This window comes from Lemur catta, chromosome 13 (genome assembly GCF_020740605.2).
Source record: "Lemur catta isolate mLemCat1 chromosome 13, mLemCat1.pri, whole genome shotgun sequence".
Taxonomy (NCBI): domain Eukaryota; kingdom Metazoa; phylum Chordata; class Mammalia; order Primates; family Lemuridae; genus Lemur; species Lemur catta.
The window spans coordinates 63288826-63310635 of NC_059140.1; the positions used below are offsets into that span (position 1 = coordinate 63288826).

Genomic DNA, 21810 nt, shown 5'->3' on the forward strand with positions numbered 1-21810 from the left:
GGGGGGGTCGTGTGGAAGCTCTGTGCTCGGCTCAGGGTGGGCCTGGCATAGAGATGGGGTGGACAGTGCCCTGCCCTCTGTTGGCTGCCTTCTGCTTCTACTCGTTACTTATTGATCTTAGGGATGGCTCTGAGGCCCGCCTCCCTTCACCCCTGGAGCATGCACACCGGTGTGGGGGCCAGAGTGGGCGGCGGTGCTGAGCCTCTGCCCAGAGGCTCTGATCCTCGGCTGGGGGGAGACACACAGGTCAGTTTACTGCCAGGGGGAAAGGAGACACCATTGGCTATACTGCTGCTCTGTATCCTCCTGAAAGTAACTCCCCTGCCCCATATACACAACCTACCTGTCTCCTTGATCCTTGAAGGAGATCTCCCTGCTTTTGTGGACAACTCCACCTTCAGGCTGGATGATGGCGAGGCCTCCTCAACAGATGCTAAGTCTAAGAGGAAACGTTAATGATAAGCAGGATGTTTGCATTGTCTTAAAGTCGAACTGCAGGCTCCTTATTGCAAGGGAGAAAAAAAATAATTACACAGTGGAGAAACTGGGCCAGACTTTGACTGGAGTTTAAAATTAACGTCGCTAACAAGGGACAGATGGCCATCACCTATGCAGTAATGCAGCCAAGAATACATAACCTTAATCTAGACACAAAGGGACATCTGACAAACACAAGGTGAGGAATGTTTTGTTACGAAGAACAGAGAAGACTGTATTCTTTAAAAATGTCGACATCATAGAAAATAAAGAATGGCTGTGAAAATGTTCTACAGTCAAGGGGGCTGTCTTGCCAAAGACTGGGTCACTTATAATGAACAGAAATGTATTGGCGCACGGTTATGGAGGGTGGAAGTCCAAGATTGAGGGGTCTTCTTGCTGCATCATCACATGGGGGACAGAGAGAGAGAGACGGGGTGGACTCCCCATTCTGTAACAAGCCCACTCCCGTGGTGACAGCAGCAATCTACTCACTCTGCCCCCGTGGCCCAGTCACCTCTCATTAGCCCCCACCTCCCACCACTGGTGCTTCGGGGGGTCAAGTTTCCAACACATGAGCTTTGGGGGACACGTTCACACCATAGTAGGGGCAAAGGAGATGTGACACCAATACCTCACCCTACGTTGGATCCAGGGACTTTATTAGGTCATCAACATTGAAATATGGATGGTAAAGTATCGTATCAGTGTAGACTTAAGAAGCTGCCACTGTGCTAAGGTTATGTAAGACGGCATCTTTATACTTAGGAAATGCATGCTGGGATTATTTCCAACTACAAAGTTTAAAAACTCAAAACGAAAAGCCATGCAGACAAAAACCTGAGTGGCAGGTATCTGAATGTTTGTTCTGCTACTCTCTATACTTCTGTGAATGTTTAAGAATTTTCACAGTTAGTTTTCCTTTTAGGATTTAGGCTGGGAAAAATTGGACTCCTTGGCCTGATCCCAGACTTCATAAAATAGTGCACTAGATGCATGTGTTTATGTATCTGGTGCACATATACCATAGTGTTTTCCTTTCAAGTGACTTTTAAATTTTCTTCTGTATTATTTTCTGCATCTTCCATATTTCCTATAAATTTACATACTTACAGAATCAGGGGAAAAAATTATGTTTTAAGAACAATCTTCAGATATCCCCTTGGGTTGATTTGTGGCTGTCCCTGTCCACGTGTGGAGTTAGCTAAGGTTTGGGGTCTCAGAGGAGTGGCCTGTCCATCTGGGTGTCCGTCAAGGGAGCAGGGTGGTCTCCGTGCCCTCAGACCCCAGCGAGCCACCTGAAGGAGCTTTCTAGAGCTCTCCTGGGCCACTGTGCAGCCCTGGCCCTTGGCCTCCCCATCTGGCACGCTCTCTCTGCTGAGCTGTCTCTCTGCTGCGGAACATTTGCTTCCCTGCGACCTGCTGCTGCCCTGGAGGGTGATTTCCCTGACTGGGCAGCAGTGAAATCGTGATGAATGCATGTGCAGTGTGTGCAGCGGCCTGCGGCCCTCACGGGATAACTCAATTAAATGAACAAGTGTGGTGATCCCAGGTCATTGCCCCTGTCAGGGGGGTCCCGGGAAGCCCTCTTTAACTCCACGCGGAGACAGCAGCAGATTAGAGCCCAGTTGCAGGGAGACACAGGGAGAGAGGCCTTCCACCCAAGCCTGGAAGACAGGGCCGTGACCCTGGGTGGTGTTTGCAGCACCCCAGAGATGAGAGAGGCTCACGCAACTCAGCGTACTGAATAGAGAGTGGCAGGTTTTATTCTACAATTCTGGCAATGAGAAATAATGCACTTAAAAAAAATTTTTTTAATGTACTTTTAAAACTGCTCTAAGTAAAATTAATCTGACTACAAGCTCCCACTTGTCAGAGTAACATGAGAGTCAAGCCTGGGCATTGCGGGTCCCGGAGAATTCAGGTGTGGGAGTTGGGGGGCATCGGGTTCACCTCTGTTGTGGGTCTGGGGCAGGGGATGCTTCTGCTCTGTGGCAAGGCCATTAGGAGCCTCTACGGACCCTTTGTGCGACTTTTGCAAAGGTGTCCTCCTAGTAGTGGTGGCCTCAAGGACACACAGCTTAGGAACAGACGGTGCTTTTGGTGGAAGAAAAGGTGCCCTTCTTCCAGGTGAGAGGAGTTTCCCTCTCCCTCCAGTCACCCCCTTAACGTCACAAAGGCCCCCCCTTCTCTGCACTAACTGCGCAGCAGCACACCCTGTCCTTGCTGGTGGGCCAGCACCGGTGCCAAGCCTGGCATGTCAGGGTCTTTACAAGCCTGGGGGCTGGGTGTCCACTCCCCAGGTGCGCCTTGTAGCAATTCCCTTTGGGCGCTGCAAGGAAGGAGCCACAGCCACAGGTTCCATCCGAGAACTCCATTGGCATGGGCTCCCCTCTACTGCTCCTCCCCCATCCCTTGTCCCTTCTCCTTGGGACAGTCCCACAGAACTGCTCTCAGTGGGCTCCAGGGAGCGCAAGGTCTCCATCTCTTTTCAGGAATCGGGGAAAGAGTTGGCAACACCAGTGTTTGAGGAAGGGCCCAGTATTTCCTACTAACTCAGCCTGTTCAGGTGTAACTGAAAGCCTTTAGAAAGTGAAGAAAGTGGGCAACGGAGGTGGTTTTAGAAACTCCTGGAGCCCTGGAATCCCAGGTTCCGGTGCATTTACCCGGCACGTTACATGCAGTGAATTCTGAAACAAACATATCCCTTCCCCAAAGCCCTGCCGCTTTCCATCCCACACTTCTGTCAACGGCTCCACCATTCTTGTCACCCGAGCAAGAGCATGAGTCATTTTTTACTCCTTTTTCTCTTCATTCCCACACGGGGTCAGCGCCTGGGGCCCTGCCTGAGCCTCACGACTGCTCTTGGGGCTAAATCGCTGATCTGCCTCCTCCACGGTCTCTGTGTCCCCAGAGCCACCCCCTTTGGCTCCAGCCTCTTCCCAAAGATTCGACTTTGATTATGTCACTTCTCGATTCCACGTCCCCCCCCCCCCAGCTCTCTTTATCTTCCTAATACTATCCAAACGCCCTGACGCAGCGCGGAAACGCCCTCTAGTCTCAATGTCTAGCTCCTACTTCATCTCTCATTTCTCTGTCCTGGGTCGCCTAGGTACGGCTCAGGGTGATGACTCGCCACTCAGCTTCTCTTCCTCAAATCCTTTATCTCCTCTAGGCTTTTCCCTTTGACTGAAATGCCACCTCCCTGCAATTCAGCCTGTCGAAATCCTACCCATCCATCCAGACAGCGCCAATGTCGGTTCTCCTTCAGCCCCTCCTTGATTCCCTCAGGACTCCCCTCTCCGGGCTCCCTCACTGCCTCATGCACCTCTGCTGGGCCCTTTCCCACACCAACCTGTGCTGCCCCGTGGGTACACATCTCATGCCCACCGTGGCATCGTGAAGTCTGTGCTGCTGAGGCTCATGCGTGTTGCAGCTCCCCAACCTTTATTGAAAGCAGGAATGAATAGATGACTATCTATAGAGAAGTCCATTCCTAGAATCTATAAAGCAGATTAGATGTTAAAAAAATACCATCTCATACCAATTGCTGCTGACCAAGCTCCCTGCCGAGTGGCAGGAGGCTGTGGAATGGGGCAACGCAGGGTGCTGGGTCCAGGGGTTGGGAAGAGGGATGGGTGGGAAACACGAGGCAGAGACAGAACTGCTGGACGTGGCAGGAGGGGACAGAGTGCCCTGGCGCCACCACAGACACAGGGAAGTGCAGAGAGAAGTTTAGCTCGAGTTTATCCTCACACACTCTTTGCCAGCTGCCTCGTGGGCATTTGGCAGCTCCGTGGAGGTCCCGAAGGGTGGTGTTGCAGAGAAAAACTACAGAGACCTGGTCTCGGTGTCTGCACTTCACTATTTAAGCAAAGGATCAGGAACACACTTGTTGACAGGAAACAGATTTTGGAGCGCAAACTCACCCCAAAGCTCCTCACTCTTCCTGCTGACATTACCCACTTAAAATGGTTTTAATGCTGCTGGCTACCCATTAACACCTGCTAACAGGCCTGTGCCTCTGATAGTCACAGCAGCTGCCACCAGCAATGGTGAGAGCCGCCCACCATTAAACCCACTTCCAGGTGCAAGTGAGTCCTGAGCCAGTAATACACAAGCCGGCCTCAGGAGGGCGCCCTTCCCAACGTTCTGTCTTTTTGCAACTTTCACGAAGTCCAGCATGAACTAAGCTGTGTTCTTGGCATAAAGAATGATTTGGCTCCAATGTTCCGATTCCAATATCCCCCCACGATTGCTGAAGTATTTTCTCCCTCGGGGCCCTCAGTTGATTTAGTTCTTTCACTCAGGTCTTTCAAACTGACTTTATAGGTAGAAACTTTCATTTTATCAGAAGCCAGAATGTGGCGCTCTGAGGTGCACGGGAATCAGTGCTTAATAAATTCAAAGGCAGAGAGCACTTTTAGCCAGTGGTGGCCATGCTGTCAAACTGTCGTTGTGGAAACGGCAGCATCACCAGGAAACTCAACGTCTGTTCCAGAGAGCTCCAGTAACCGAGGGCTGGGCAACTAGACGCCCCAGGAGGCAGGAAGCCGGGGAGAGGTGGGGTTCCCCGATCCCTGACTGTGGCTTGGTGTCCTTATTAGGACTGAGTGGTAAAGAAGCTCTAGTGCTGTGAACTGCCTGTGACTTCCGTCCCGGTGGGTCCCACAGCCCCAGCGCCTCACTCTGCCCCGAGCAAACAGGCCCTAGGAGGACTCTGCAGAGTCTCCATCCCTGCTTACAGAAAGGCGGCTACTGCATGATCACCTGGGAGTTGCTTCAAATGCAGATTCCCAGGCCCTGGTTGTAGCGACTCCAGTCTGTTAAGCATAGAGCGGCCACCGAGACTCTGAGAATCGTGGCTCTGAGGTTTAGGTAGTGAGACTGAGCCTTATTAGACCTCGACTGTGACAACCCAGAGGGGCTGACGCTAATGAAGCCGGGGCTTAGCCTGAGGATGGGGATTTGATTTATTTAACACAACTTTTACGTGACATGCAAGTCTTTATAAGGAATGAAGACCCAAAGCAGTGGCAAAACCTGAATGCTTTTATACTAGGCTGAACAAAGACAGAAAACTGTGGGAAAGTAATCACCAGCTCTGTGGGGAGGCCAAAGGGAGATAAGAGTGATTTCGACAAGATCTATTTGTACAGAATTCTCTTGGTCCCAATTGCTCATCATTGATGATAAGAACGTTACTTTCCTTTAGTATAGGGAGAACATCCTCTAAGTGGGGGTTTTATTTCCCACTTTCAAGAAGAAAAAAGGGAGGGTCAGGGTGCTCTTCTTGCACTTGCTATTTTTCTTAAGTGTCTTTAGCTCCAAATAATCTTTATGCCAAAGTGGCATAGTTCAGGGTGGCAGAATACTGTCACTCTTCAGTAGGAGGCTTGGGTGGCAGGTGCCTCTGCAGGTGGCTGCCCCATGTCTCTGTGTCACTCAACACCCGAATTACACATGTGGCCAGGTGGCATCATCTGTCCAAAGCTTGTGGCACACTGAAGGCTTTTCCGGGATGTCAATTGCTTTTTCTCATGTTTGTAACAAGATTGAAGGTCAGAAATAGGAAATGGGATTCAACAGCCCCTTGGTTTTCTATCCTTTATCAGTAAGAAATTCCTTCCTTGACCCCCACTCTAAATTAAACAGATGTAGCTAAATTAACTGAAATTTTCTCTTTAATTCACCACACCTGCCAGAAGCACTGTGTCACCCACAACCAACAGGACCTGCCACATAATTTGCAGGTCCTGGAACAAACCAAAAATGCAGAGCACCTCGTTCAAACAGCAAGAAAATAGCACATGTTCAAGGTACTAAAATATAAGCTTTTTCCTTTTTATTGCAATCTTTCTTTTGACCTGGTACAGTGTTTTTATGTGCTAGTTAACATCACTTTTAAGTAAAGGGAAATTATAATTTTTAATTCTTAGCATAAATTTTACCATTTATCTTAATATTATATAATGCCATTTTAAATGCAATCATAATAGCATTTAACTTGTATGTGGAGTCGCAGAAATGGCACAATTTGTATTTCATAGCTCTTATACGTGTATTTGCTTTTACCAAAACAGTGGAACCATTGCACAAAATTAACTTAATTGTCTTCATTTTGCTTCTTGATATGGGCACAGTCTCCCCACACTCTCTACCTTCTGCTTACTGATGATTAGAAAGGTCTGCAAAGAAAAGGAGCTACGGACTGCTCTATCTTTCCCTTCGTTCCATGTCACGAAATGCAGGGAAGTAACATGAGTCAGAAAGGAGATGATGGGGCTCCTTGGTTGTTCGTGTTTCTTGGCACACCATCGCCTTCTGTCTGCATCTGCAGCGAGTGCTGGTTCACAGGCGAACATGCCTCTCAGGGCTGTCAGCACCCGCTTACTCAGTCGAAGACGCAGCAGCTTGCCTTGTGCTGGCTTTCAGCAGCGCCGAGTTCCCTCCCACGCGTCACAGGCCCACCAGCATCCACCAACACAGTGTGCAAATGTGGCAGCGGGGAGTGGCAGACCCGAGCATCGTGCGGGTCCCTCTGCTGACACCCATGCTTCATTGCCCCAGCAGGCTGCACTCACGGAACTCAAGTTCAAAGATGAAATCGCTTAGGTTTGCAAGATGGCACCAGAAGAGCATCACATCAGACGCTGGGTCCTCCTAAGCGCGGGCCGAGTGCCTGCACAGGTTGCCCGCAAAGCTGGTTTGAGGGAGGAGTGGACATGGGGTCAAATCGCTCTACATGACTGCCCCCTGCACATCTCCTGGAGGTGAAGGTCAAGATGGGCATGGAGGGTCCATTCAGAGCTCTATTATACTGTTTGTCAGTAGGAAGTTTAGGAGATCACCTAATAGCACATGCTGTGGAATGTATAACCAACGGAAAGGGAAAAAGATTTCATGAGGCAAGTTCTTTCAGTGATAAAGTGAGTTGTCAGTGAAATTTATCCAGGGAACAGCCATCTGGCCTGGGTACAGGCTCCCAGGAAGCACAGGGTTGATCCTGTCTGGCTCGGTGATGCCGGAGGCTCCTGGCATCCTGGCACGGGCAGAGCACGGTTTATAAACTCCTTTTCTCAGAGCTGTCAGACTCAGAGAGGTCGTGCAGGAAATCTGGGCCTTAGCATGTTCTGCTCTCTGAGAAATGCAAGTCTTGGCTAGCACCCACCGCACGGGAGCCCTGGGCAAGCAGTGACCTTCTCCTCCAGTCTGCTTTCTCGCCACGGGAGAGAAGGTCAGGCTTCCCGGGATGTGTCAGTAACCTGCAATGAAGAGGAAATGAAAGGGTCCGTGTTTCTAATCCAGAGCCCACTCTTCTTCTCCCTGCAGCCTGCTTCGTTTGCGCACTCTTCGCCTTCCTGGCCCTGCCGCTGTCCATGGCCTTCACAGGTGAGCTGCTGAGCTGCCGCAAGGCCGGGCCAGGGCGTGGGCCCACCCACTTCAGTTTTAAACAGAAAACGTGTGTTTAAGAACGGGCCAGACCGATCATCCCCAAACACCTACTTGCCATCTCAGAATGACTTGTTGAGCATTTAAAAAATACAGATTCCTGTGCTCCACGCTGGGAAGTACTGATACAGTATGTCTGGGGTAGAGACAGACATCTGCTTTTTAAAATCTGTCCCCAGATGATTCCAGTCCCTCTAGCCCCGGTTTGGGAGCCACTGGGCTAGAGGTTTTGCAGGGTCCCTTCCCAGAGCCTGTGTTCCCATGTGGAAGCCTGTCGTGAGCAGTATGAAAGATGCATCTCGTGCTAGGGTGACGTATGGGCGCTCTACGCATTTTTTTTTTTTTTTGCTAAATGAATGAATAAATACTTCCCCAAATCACATAAATTAAACAACCTCATAATCCAGAAGTGTGAAGAAGAAGGGAGGTGTGGGGAGAGATGGGATAGGGGAAGCTCCCTGAATAGCTAAAAATCATCTTCACGTGTCAGTGGAATTAGTCTCACACTCCTGAACTTTGCTAATGGGGCCCCTGAGCTCTGCGTGCAGAACCCAGCCACCCCTGTTTACTCAGAGGCCCAGCAGGCCCGGTGCTCTACGTCAAGCTCACAGCACATCGGAGCAGAAATTCAAAGGGCATAGGAGTTGTTGCAAAGCAATAACAACAGCAATAACAACAAAACCAGTACCCTAATTGCTTAATGGATATGGGGTTTCCTTCTGGAGTGATGAAAATATTTTAGAGCTAGATAGAGGTAGTGGTCGTACAACATTGTGAATACAATAACTACCACTGAATTGTTCACTTTAAAATGGTTAATTTTTTTTTTTTTTTAAATTTAAGATAGGGTAATCCTTCCACTTCAGCCTCTGGAGTAACTGGGACTACAGGCACACGCCACCAGGCCCAGATAATTTTTTATTTTTTAATTTTTGTGTAGAGACAGGGATCTCACTATGTTGCCCAGGCTGGTCTTGAACTCCTGACTTCAAGTAATCCTCCCACCTCAGCCTCCCAAAGTGCTAGGATTACACGTGTGAGCCACCATGCCTGGACTAAAATGGTTAATTTTATGTTATGTGACTCTCACCACCTTCCAAAAAAGCAACAATACTAAAAAACTAAAACAGTACCCTTACATCTGTAAGACATGGAAGCTGACAGCCTGACAGGAAATAAAAGGATAAGAAAAAATTTTGAAGTTTGCAGAGAACTCAAACAGCAGAGTAGTCTGGGATTGGTTGGTGTAAGAGCAAACAATTGAACCACTTCAGCAGGTCCTGAAGCTGTCATTATTACAGTACAGTTCAAAAATTAACATTTATTAGATGGCTTTGCTCTTTCCAGAAGAGTTCATAAGATAGTGAGTATAGCCTGGTTAGGAAGTCAGGAGCACCCGTCAGAGTGTGGTATGCAAAATCTGTAGAGTGAGAAGCTTAGGCTTTGGAGCCTGTGGTTTATTATCTGGCAAATGAACTGAACTGGAATGATTCACTCATCGACAAGGTTGCTTAAATGAGATGATCCCACAAGGCCAATTCCCATGGACATTTTACTAAAATCACTACTACACCCACTGCAGAAAGGGAGTATTGGGAATTTATTGTTTATAGAGCAATATTGGTTATAGAGTTTGTGTTTTGGGGGGGATGAAAAATTTTGGAAATCGATAGTGGTGATGGCTGCACAAGATGACGAATGTAATAAATGCCACCGAATTGTACATATAAAATGGTTAAAATGACAATTTTTTTGCTTAGCTATTTTGTCACAGTAATAAATGTAACAACAAAAAACCCCTGCTACATCCGGTAGCTGTTATCAACTGCATTGGGGAGAGAGTTCTAAAGCCAAAAGGAATAATTGTGACACTACAGATCAGACAGAAAGAAAATCTAGAGCTGAGATAGGTCCTAAGCAATATGTGAAGAACACAGGGGAAAGACAGCTTTTATTAAATTTATTAGGATCTTTTAAAGCCATCTGTGCACTGATTGACTCTCCTGTGAACAGCAGCTGTTTTTATTCATTAGGAATGAGCAGCTATATAAGTCATTATTCAATGTTCATTTCACAGCTGGGTTTTGAATTGAAAGGCAGTTCCTACCCAAGAAATCTGGCATCAAGTTCTTAAAGGTCTTTGCGTGAAAAGGTTGTGCTGAGACTTGGGAAGCATGGCCATCTAATAACGGATGCAGCTAAACATCAGAGACAGCACAAAAGCAAGCCTCTAGCTAGGCTGACGATGGGATCAACGTGTGGATTTGGCTTGTTATGGCTGTCTGCATACCTACAAATTTTTGTTAATTTCCACAGAATATAGTGTAGTCATAAAGTGGTTTATTTCCTCTGCTTAAGTATCAAGGCGCTTATGGGAAATAAAATGTCAAATCAAAGCTAAGAGTTTAAATGTCATTTAAACAGGAGACTTTGGTTCTGCAGTAAGAATTCCCTTTTTGGAGCCCTGTTGACCAATGTGTTGTATTAGTCAGAGTAATCCAACTGTGCTGCAGTCACAAGTTAACCCTGGAATCTCAGTGGCTTAGCTCTATAAAGGTTTGTTTCTTGCTTATACAAATGCGGTGCTGGACCTGGGGCCTCTCCAAGGCCCAGGGGCCTCCCCCAGGCAATGGGATGACTTAATCCTCCAGGTTGACTCAATCTTGAGAACTAACCATCTCAATCCATGGCTTCCAGCTGGTTAAAGCAGGGGAAGAAAACCAAGGATCGTGTATCAGTTCTTAATGCTTTGGCCCCACAGAGTCCCACAGCCCATTGTTCAGAACTGTCACTCAGCCCTGCGTCCCACAAAGGGCCGGGTGATGTGGGGGCACAGGCTGAGTGGTCAGTGTCCCCGCACAGCAGAGATGTGTGTGAGAAGCCATAGGGAACCTGGCCGTTTGAGCATCATATCATTGGTTAAAATAGGCCTAGAAGATGAAGACCTAAGAAAAGTAGAGAAAGTATTGCTCTAGGAAGAAAGCTTACCATTAAGAAAAGGTAGAGAATGCCAGGCATGGTGGCTCACGCCTGTAATCCCAGCTACTAGGGAAGCTGAGCAGGAGGATCACCTCGAGCCCAGGAGTTCAAGGCCAGCCTGGGCAACATAGTGAGACCCCGTGTCTACAAAAAATAAACAAATAAATACAGGGTGGGGGTCTAAGCCGGCTTTGGTAGTATATCTGGTTGCTAAGGATATGTCAGCACACACAGGTTTCCCAGCCTGGGGTCCGGCAAGTGACATGGCCGGTGGTGATAGTACAGTGACTATGAATAAAATAGCAGCGGGTTCGCTGCCCAAGGAGGAAGAGCTCTCTGCCGGCCCCTCCCTGCTACCTGGCCCTGGGAGCAGAGTAAATGAGAGCCTCACTTTACCCGGTGGATGCATTTAGAAACGGGACCCACAAATAGTCTTCTTTTAAACATATCAAGGAAACTGTATATTTAAAGGGATTCTTTGAATACTGAATCCTTGAAAACATGAACTGTCATACATTGGCTTTTCATAAAAGCAGAGTACAACCCATGGCCCGTTAATGCCCAGACAAAGGTGCAGTGGCCCCTGGTCCCTGCCATCTGATGGTGTACGTGCCACCCTTCTGCTGCCAGTGGGCTCCGCTGTGTCAGTCCTCTGAGCATCTGGGGAGCAGGTTGGCAATGATGCATATAGTTGGCATGATTAAGATTTTGGCTTTTGTAACTGTTTCACTCATTTTCATAACCAGGCCCTGTGTACATTTCTCTCAAGCCTCTTCTGTTTGCCCTGTGTAGGAATGAAGTTTTTGGAGGACTGCCCTATACAGCCCCTCATTCCTTTATATTTGCTAGTGGGCGGGATCGTCGGAACCTTAAAGGTAAAGTATATTTATCTGTTGTTTATAGTCCTGTAACAGAGTAATCACCCCTCCTCCCATAGATACGGAAGCGTAAAATTGAGAGTGGGGAATACGTAACAGAAAGAATGGCCTGAAAAAAAGGGCAAAAATATTTTCTGTCTCTTTAAAACATCCTGCACTCCTTTCTGAGAACTAAAACCTGCATCCCGGCCTCAGGCCAGTGTCTTTTGTTCTTATCCCAGGCTGACGCCAGCCCCCCAGGTGGGCAGAGGTGGGGCTTTGTCTTTGGCAGAGAAAGGAAGATTAGAATACTTAACCACAATAGCCCAGAACTGAGGGCACTCCCTTTAAAAGCTCTGTATTTCTGCTGATAGGCAGAAAATTTCGATTTTGAAAGGAGAAGGTCTACCATTTTTCCTACAGGTGCCCAGCTTTCAGTAACAGTCCTTGCAGAAACTTAACTTGCAAGCACTGTGGAACGCATCTGTTAATTGTTTGCTACCCTCATGGGAGCCAGAACAACTTCCGCCTAAGCATGGTTGTTGGAGTGACTGGCTTCAGAGACATGGAGTTTTCCAGATGCAGGGTATTCACCCAGGGCTGTGCATCTTTGCAAGAGCTTCCTTCTGCTGCAGAGTCCCACGGGTTAAGTTGTGGCTTTTAGTCTAACAGGAGTTGATTCACAGGAGTCATTGGCTGCCAGTTATACCGTTGAATTCACCTAGTGAATTCATGGCCTTTCTCTGTGCTTGTTTTAAGAAAAGTTCCTGTTCAATGCAGGAGAGTTGACATTGATTAAAATGTGTTTGATTTAGCAGTTCATATTTTAACTGTACCTCCTAGTTCTCAGTTGACTACCATAGAATAAATTGGCTGCAGTTATCAATTAACCGTGAAACCCTTATGTCTGGGGGTAGGGGTGCTTCTCTGGGACTCTCAAGTTGTACAGCTGATTTGCTCATGGGTTGTACTGACATCTTTTTAAACAGGAAAAGCAACTGAAGAAGAAATAGCAGGGTCAGGCTAGCCTGAAGTTGAGGTTCCAAAATCCCTGGCCCACGGAAATACCACACCTACCAAAAGTACCTTAGGCCAACCTCCATGTATCAATGACTCTTCCGACCATCCGAGCCCACCTCACAGCTGTCTGTATCAAAAGCTAGAAAACACAAGCATCTGTTTTTCCAAAACAGTTTTATAAAAACAAAGCAATAATGCAAGAGAAAACGGAAGCCAGAGCACTGCATATGAAATTTCACTGGGATCCACTGTCCGATTTGTCAGCTCCCTTCTGGTGCTGGGGTCCTTCAGAAGATGCTGGCCAGTGGCGCTGGTCATGCTATTGATCTAAGACATCAAAGGAACGTCTTAAAAACTGCCACTCTCTTATGCAATTGGTAGCCACAAGCTCACTTCTATCTTAGGAAACGTCTGATTTGGGGCAAACCCTTGGAGCCTTTTGTCTGGGGTTGCTTCCCTGTTACTTCCTCATCTCCTGACAGCAGCTGGTGAGCAATGTTGTGGAATGTACAAATACACACGGTCCCCATAACAACATCCCTGTGCAATCCACCAGGGACTCTGTTTAGCTCCAAGGAAACCCAAAGGCTCTTGGCTCAACAGGGCTGCATTTTCCCCCACGGCCCCCACGGTGTCAGGGGAAGGCTCTGATGGTTTGAGCACCATAGACATACTCAAAACAAGGGCAGAGTTTTGGGCAGTAATTACCTCTGCCCCACCCTCCCTCACTCGACTTGACAGAGTGGAACTTTTCTTTAGAGATGTCACTGTCCACGGGGTCTGCTCCTCTTAATAACAGCAAAAGCCAGCCCAGAACCCAAAGGTAATTTATGTTAATGAATAAATGAGGGCCCTAATAAACAGCATTGATTTTTCCCCCCTGGCAATCTAAAACTGTTTGAAGCCAAATTAAATTTCTGTGCTCATCATAGCAACGTAATACACAGTGAGTCCAAAACCATTATAGAGCAGTGGCAGACAGGTTCAGGGAGTCCCCAGAGACAGGAGTTTACTTGTGGTGATGACACTTTGCATTTAACCTCAGAACTGGCACATGGAGTCCTGGCATCCTTCATGAAATGCGTCACATGGCATCCCAGGGTTGCGTTTTACAAACAGAAACTTGAAGGGAAGTGAGTAGACATTTCCTGGAGTTATCAAAAAGAACTGAGGGTCATGACCCATTAGAAGATCATGAAATGAATTTAGGAGGTTGTGATCTGCTTTTTAAAAAATAATATAGAAAATTAGAGTGCCTAGTAAGTTTTGCGTGATACTTGCCTTTGTATACATGTAGCGCTGGGTGAGTTGACCATATAATTTATCATGCACAGTGGGACACTTTTGACAGTACAAGGGGCTTTAATAATCATCATGCCAGGACAGCAGCATAGAGCAGGGCTTCTCTGAGCCAACAAGGACACGAAGTCACCCAGTTCCCGGGCCCTGATGTAGAATGTATCTGTTACTGGGAGCCGTGTTAAAAGCAAGTTTCTGAAACACTGGTTGAGTGACCATTCTCTGCCCCACACTCCCGCATCTTCCATCCCCCTCTCAGTGGTGGCGGCTACTCAGTCCTGTCCTGGTGCCCGAAAACCAGTCCCGGGAGGGCAGCCAGAGCTTCGGACACGTGGTGCGTGGGGGATTCCCCCAAGGAGTGGGCCCTGCAAGGAAGGGAGGTGGGTCTGAGTGACAGAAACCCGAGCTGCACTCCGGGTTCCAGCTCGGATGAGGGAATGGCCGGGCTGGTGTTCAACCTGACCTCACAGTCCCCCTCGGAGGAGGCCCCACCCACCTCTCCCTGCCCACAGGGCTCTGGAGTATGCCCCCTCTGCCAGGAAGCCCTCCCTGGATGCTGACATCAGCTCTAGGAGCGTGGCTTTCTGAACTCCTCCAAGCTCTTACTTGCCTTTTCTCGTGGGAGTGTTCTGCTTCCCAGCCAGGCTGCAGGTCTTATGCCTGGAAAACCTGGGCAGTTAGACCACATTGGAGAGAAACCTCCACTTTCACGTCCTCCGATTTAATTATCAGTGTAGTGTGGTGTAGACAGTGGTCAGGGAGGTGTGGACCGATGCCCATCTCATCCTCTTACTTACTGTGGACCTGGATGAAGCCGCTTAACTTCTCTGAGCCTCAGTTTCCTCCTGTGGGCAACACAGATGGTAACAGGCAGCTCGAGGTTCGTATGAGCTAAAGCAGCCCACGCAGCCAAGCGCTGAACTAACCCTTCCCTCAGGCGTCGTTATCTTTTCAGAAGTAACAACTCGCTGCCATTGTGGAAAATAAAAGAATACCGATTAGCACAAAGAGGAAAATCAAAGCCACCTGTAAATTCCACCACTAGAGAAAGTCGCTGTTGACGTTTTGGCCCGATGGCTCCAGTTGTGGTCCTCCCGTGCCCGTATTTGTTTAATACCTCTCACCTCAGACTGCTTCGAGAATTAGCTGAGATAATGTATATCAACCGCTTCACCCGGCACCGGGGGTCCTTTTATACAAGGTGTGTTCCCAGCGTCACTGTCACTGTGGCCTCTGCACAGTAGCTCCTCCATGTGAGCCCTCACCTCTCTGTCGGCCTCCAGGCCCCCACTCCGCCCCCTGTGGGCCCCCAGCACCTGCATTTCCATCCAGAATTTCCATCTGGAACTAGTCCAAACCTGAAGTCACCCCTCCCCCCCAGGCACAGCTTGGGTTCCTCTGCCCCCAGCTCTCTCGTTGGCTTCACTGGGGTTGGGCGGCCGCGCCTCTCCCTCCACTGCACCCCAGCTGGGCTCTCCCCCTCGCCAACCCACCACGCTCTCCGTCGCCAAAGGGCTCTTTCTAAAGCCCCGCCCTCCAGGGTTAGGGGCACCATGAGGCTGGCGGTAGCAGTGGTGGGGAGCCTGGAAGATACGCAGGCTGGGCTTGGAAAAGGAATCACAGGTCCAGTTGCTAGACAGAAGACAGGGAACTGTGGCAGGATGCCTTAGCAAGGACCACTTGCCTTCTCCCACGGCTGCTTTCTCGGAGGAAAACTGTTCCCCTGCAGCAAAGGCAACTGAGGCCAGTCAGAGCTGGATGGGAACGGTGGTGTTTTGTGTAACCAGATGGGAGCAGAATTTCAAAGGAGTGTCAGGCTGGAGTCAGGGACCATCCACCCAGATGGTCTTTGTCCCCCCCAGGAGTATGGCTCGCAGGACGAGGGCCTGTGCTCTTGACTTGAAAGACACATGAGAACAGGAGGGACAACACTCCCACTCCATGGCCCCACTAGGGAATCCTAGGTGCCTGAGATGGGGAGCAGTGGAAACGCCCAAGAGAAGAGAAAGCAGGCGGGGCAGAGGCAGGGGCCGGAGGAAAGAGCTGGCAGTACCTGGAGTCAGGTACTGTGCCAGGCCTTTGAAGTGGCCTGCAAATAGCAGGGGGAAGTCTGCTGGGGGTTCCTCGCAAGATGGAGGGGCCTATTTCGAGGTCTTCTAGTATCTGAACCAGGTGTCATTTTTATAATGCCACGTGGGGTTCGAATGTGCCGGCACAATACAGGCGAAAGCTGGTCCGAGCCTCGCTGCAGAGATGAGCTGCATCAACTAAGCCTTTGTCCAAGCCAAGGCACACATCTAAAAGGAAAATGCCACAGAGGATGCTGACTATGGATTTATGCCTTCAGCCTTGCCAGTTTTAATTCTAATTCTTCAAATTTAATTTTGCTGCTTCGTGGCATTTCTAACTAACACCTCTCTCTCTCTTCCCACTGGCGCCCCCCGCGGCTCTGCCCTGCGACCCTCATTCCCTGCCACGACCCAGGTGTCTCTCCTTCTGTATGACTCCACCAGGATGAGGCGGCTTCTGTCCAAGGCCGTGGTGATCGATGATGATGACGAGGATGAGTACCCCTGGAGGCGGAATGTGCACAAGTACTACCTCCACCTCATCCTCAGTCTCTTCCTCTTCCTCTGGTTCATCCTGGGCAATTACTGGGTCTTTTCTGTGTACCTGCCTGATTTCATTCCCCCTTTCCAGCACCCTCAGGGTTACTGTGACAAAACCCTGTACCTCTTTGCGGTAGGGGTCTTGGCGCTCAGTCACACCGCGCTGGCCTTGCTCATCCTGGGCAGCGCCTGTGTCTACGTGTGTTCCAGGGGGAGAGTTGCTGCCGATGAAGACTGACAGCCACCCCCTCCAGCACACACGCTCACACAGTTTCAGGACAAGGACACACCGTAGGGGTAATAAAACCTTCCCTCCAGGCATTCAGGAAACCACCAACATGTGCTGATTGGAGAGCAGGGGAAAGAAACACTTGCCTCCCTGGCACAGGGGGAAAGCGCTTTTGCTGGTTCAAGATGGGAACTTTGTACTCATAGGAGTTTTCAAAGGGTTTCTTTTTGGAGGGGAGATGAAGTGAAGGAGGCAAAGAGTAGGAGACCCTTTCGTGGTGCAAGTCCCCTGGGTGGTACAGGAGCAAGGTTGGTTGTAGTTCCCGCTGCTACTGCTGTTGTCGTTCAACCACGAGCACCGTGACGTCCTAGAAAGAACACAGACTTTCAAACAAGACATATCCAGACATATCCTGGCTTCACTTGCAATGATGGCTTTTGTTATTAAAAGGAGAAAGGTGCCGTTTTAATGATTTCAGCTGCCTTTCAGGAAAGTGAAGAAGCAGTCTCTCCTAACCCCGAATCACACGAGTTTGATCTGATGGGCAGGGACATCGCAGGGACAGCTGTCAAATCTGCCGAGGTCAAGAAAGCAGCTTTCACCTTGGGGTCTGGGCCAGCCCGCTAGCCCGGCATTTCCTAGTGTGCTCCATGTGCTGCAACTGCCAACTCTTTGCTTGGCCTTGACTCTGTTTCTTTCCCTGGTTAGCTGGGTACCTCTTTGTGATTTGTGGCTGGCTATGTGGCATGAGCCAGTTTTATATGTTTCCGGCCACGTTGCATGAGTTAAGGTGCCATCAGTGTAGGTATTTTTTGGTTTCTGAGCTTAAAGATCATACAGTAGCTCCTCTACCTAGCAGCAGGTTAGGCTTGGGAGCCTTTTGTAAACCAAGATGTCTGCAAGTCTAGGATGACACCAAAGAGCGGCCACTAACCTGGCCTCTTGCTGCCGCTGTTGAAAGATGAAGTTCGTGGGAGCTGGGGTGCTGGGTCAGTGTGTCCGTACTGACAAGCAGGGCAGCCTCTTGCCAAGGGACGTCCTCAGGCTTTAGAATTTTAGCTTTAGGATTTTAGATAAAGACACTGTCGTGTGTCTCTCTAGGAGCAGTGGGGGGGGGGGCACGGCACCTGCTTAATTGTGCTTCTCTCTCAGCCACAGGCACAGCCTGTCTGTGTATTTATGCGGTGCTGAGCTGAGCTGCTTTTTTTTTTTTTTTTTGCTTTATAATCAAACCAACCCCTCAGCGGCCATCAATGTGAGGCACCCCCCTTTATCAGAAGGATCAGCTCAAACTGAGAGGCTCACTCCTCTCTGTGGCTTTCAGCGAAAAGGACCCCTAAGCCCCGTGGAGACGTGCCACTTGAGTTTGGAAGCGCTCCCCAGGGTCTGTCACCTGGAGTCAGGTTTGTCCACTTTTCCTCCCAGGTGAGAAGAAGGTGTTTGGTGCGCCCTCTGCTGGGCAAAAGAGGAATGGCCCTTTTTCTGCCCCTGGCCCTCGGGGCAGTTTCTGTCTTCATTTTCACTAGAGCGGTGGAAGAAGATGCCTGGTGTGTGGTTTGTGGATCCGGCCTCACCTGTGATGCCCAATTCCCTCATCGTGCCCCATGTTGCCCTCTCTGTGCTGGGGCCGGGGAGAGGCTGCGGGCTGGGTGGGTGTGCCTTGGGCTCCCCTCCCAGCCTCCTTTCCCCAGATGATGACTTGTCAGCCACTCCCAGTCACGTAGCCAACGTTTGGATGTCTCTGAGCAGCAAAGACCTGAGCCCAGGGACCCCTGCACATCTCCCGCGTGGAAGTGTCTCCGGCTCCCGTTGCTAGGGCCTTGGCAAAGGTGGAAAGAGCCAGTGAAAAACCACGAGTGTAAAATTGTCTGTTAGCAGATGGCAGATATTGGTGAGTGCTATGTCTCAAATGTTGGAGAGTCCCAGTTTCTGGTAGGCGTGGATATCCCTGGAGTGTGGCAGAAATCTGTATCTTTACCAGAGGGAGCGGCGGACGCAGTGTGCTCATTCTCATGGGTAACCCCCTCCCTACCCCCTGCTGCAATGGAGAATGTCGGTCCTGAATGACTGCTGAACCAGGACCACATTTTTGGCTTTGAGTTTCCTTGCCACCCAAGCAGTAAGGAAGAGATGATGATCAGTTGTAGGCTGCACGTTTTCCCCGGAGTAAAAATATTCTCCCCCTCTGGAAAAACACAGGTTAAGTCTGAAAGATAGTGTTCATGGGCATCAATTCATAGAGGGATACATAGTGATTCATTGGGTGCCATCTTTAGCATAGCAGCCTTTGAATGATCATTTATTAGGATCCATTGATCCTTCCTCAATGGATGGTGAGATGGCTATTAGGAGGCATGTTTCAAGAAAGAAGTTCTGGGGCCAAGGCAATGGCCTACAACTGTGGTTCTTCGAAGTTCTGCTTAATCCAGAGATGACATCAGACTGTCTAGGAAGGGATGGGCTGCATGGCCTTTAAGTCAGTGGTCCCCAACTTTTTTGGCACCAGGGACCAGTTTCATGGAAGACAATTTTTCCATGGACTGGGGTTGGGGGGGTTGGAGGTGCAGAGCTCAGGTGGTGATGGACGGCCCATTTCCTAACAGGCCACGGACTGGTACTGGTCTGAGGCCCGGGGGTTGGGGACCAAAGCTTTAAGTGACGCCCTGTTAGCATTATTTCTCTCTGCTGGGGGAAAATTTAGGTAGGTGAGTGTAAGCAGCTCCTGGCTGTAATTACTGGCATGGCCTGAAGAGGGCTTGCTGCCCTGGTGAAACGGGCTGTGCGTAGCTGCAAACTGGAAGTGCCCACCCAAGACTGACGCAGGAGACGGCCATCCCTCCTCGGTGGGAACGTGGCAAGGCAGTGGCATTCCAGGGGAAATGGACATGGAAACATCTCAACTTTCTGGATGCTATGAAAGCTCAAGGGAACAAATCCAGAGATAATCAGTTGTTCCCACCTGAAAAAAGACTGCAGCAAAGATAAGCTATATGTTGAAGCCCTTCAACTGTATTTGCTACATTGGGCATCATTCTAAAAATCATTCTGTGCCCGAATCTATACAAATGACTGTTGAAAGTGGTAAAAGTGGGACCATTTCACTGGCATCAGCCATACCAGTGGTTTCAAACCTCGGTGAGGAACTAGAACTACCCAGGGGTTTGTTTCAAATGCAGAATCACGGCCCCCAGGAATCCTGATTCATGGGGCCTCACTGGTTCTGATCCGGTGGGCCAGAGAACCACACTCATGCACTCAGGCCCCGAATAAAGCGTGGACTGACCCACGTCAGGCGTATCGTGGTTGTCGCCATGAGGACAATGTGATGTCATTTCAGTACTTCATGTTATTTCCATTTATTTTAGTATGAGAAGAGGCAAAGTGGTCAATAGCTTTCATTTTTGTATGACTGGATCTTGTGCTTCACTGTTGATGGAATAAACTTCATACAATTTGTTCCCCAGTGTCTTCCTTGAATACCCCTGGGGAAGAGAATGCTCCCGTCCTTGGGATGCTTTGTTTTTCTTTCTTCCAGTGGGTTCCTGAGGGCACAGACTCTGTACACAGAAGCTGACAACCACCAGCCTGCTCTGGACAAATTTTGCTCCATAAAACTCAAAATCCTCAGGTGGGCAGATGAGTCTGTAGTGGAGATTCTAGAAAAATGAATTAACAGGGAATCCTTCTTAGTGATTCTAGTGGTAATTTCTCTTTTTATAAGTATAGAACTAACAAGAAAACAAATCTCTTTTATAGAGATAGAATTTCAATAGATTGCCTTTCTTAGCCTAGTACCATAGCAGCCAAGTTATCCTGGATATCTTGGGAGACAGCATTTTGCCATTGCAAGCAGAAGTGAAATAAGAGGGGGGTGTTTTCAAATGCATATGTTGTTTTCTCTAGAACATTTCCTTTGTGACATCACTTTTAAAGTTTAAAAACTGACTGCATCGTACGGAAGTAAAGCTCTGCTTCATAGGCAAAGGAAAGGTATTAAGAAGGGTTTGGACATCAGCATGCTCTAATTAGGCTCCTAAAGACCCCTGTGACTCAAAATGTGTCTGTGTTCTGATCACATCCTATCACCCCATTGTTGAGAGAGGGGTCCCTGCCCTAAAGAGTATAAGATGGCTGAACACATGCCCCCTCACACTGGACACATGAGATTGACAGCGGCTTATTAATCACATAGACTCACGGCCCAGGGGAGGGGGACACAGTACCAGCAGGGCCACGTGGGGCTGCTCTCAGGAGCAGAGAGAACCAGTAGGGGCTGTGGGGGCCACGCTGTGTGTAGCAAGAGGGTGCGGTAACCCAGGGATCCCATGGGAGGATGTGATAGGCTTGGGTAATCTCACAGGCTGGCAGGGAGTGGAACCCGTTAGGTTGGTGCCTGGGTGAGACGCAGCCAGTGCGACTGATATGGGACTAGCCAGGAGGGGAGCCTTGCCCGCCGGGTCAGGGGCATCTCTGGTGAGGGCAGGAGAAGTCACAGTTAGGCCTCTGGGCCCCTGTGAAGCTCACAGATGTCAAGGCAGCCTGTGAAATGTTAGGCCTTACAATACACCCTCCCAGAGCAACCCCTGCCCTTTGGCCTTATTCCCTGAATTACTTAGTCCTGGATTCAAATCTGGCTTTGAATTTTCTCAAATGCAAAGCAGAAAGGGAGATATAATCAATGATACGATATACACTGTCCGTGAAATTAAAAGAAAAAAAAAGCCTTCTCTGCAACCATCAGTAGCCCGATGGGAACGCACTGTCTCCTTCCGGAGCTGCCCCTCCCTGGCCAGCAGCTCTGAGCTCCAGCCTTCCAGTGATTTCCCCACAACTGCCAAACTCTTGCCATCTGATTGGATTCTTCCAAACAGACTTGTTTTTACTCTTT

General features: G+C 49.1%; 1 protein-coding gene across 2 annotated transcripts in view; it reads left to right on the forward strand.

Moving 5' to 3' along the window:
• Positions 1-19008, forward strand: part of TMEM272 (transmembrane protein 272) — a 36348-nt gene extending 17340 nt beyond the window's left edge. Inside the window, exons 3-5 of one of the 2 annotated variants that reach the window (XM_045567302.1) lie at positions 7810-7869; positions 11701-11783; positions 18348-19008. In XM_045567302.1, coding sequence (XP_045423258.1) covers positions 7810-7869; positions 11701-11783; positions 18348-18617 — 413 coding nt within the window. In that variant the 3' untranslated portion in view covers positions 18618-19008. Of the gene's footprint in view, positions 1-7809; positions 7870-11700; positions 11784-16568; positions 16932-18347 lie in introns of those variants that run through there. The other variant, XM_045567303.1, reaches the window with a different exon arrangement.
• The last annotated feature ends 2802 nt before the right edge of the window (positions 19009-21810 follow it).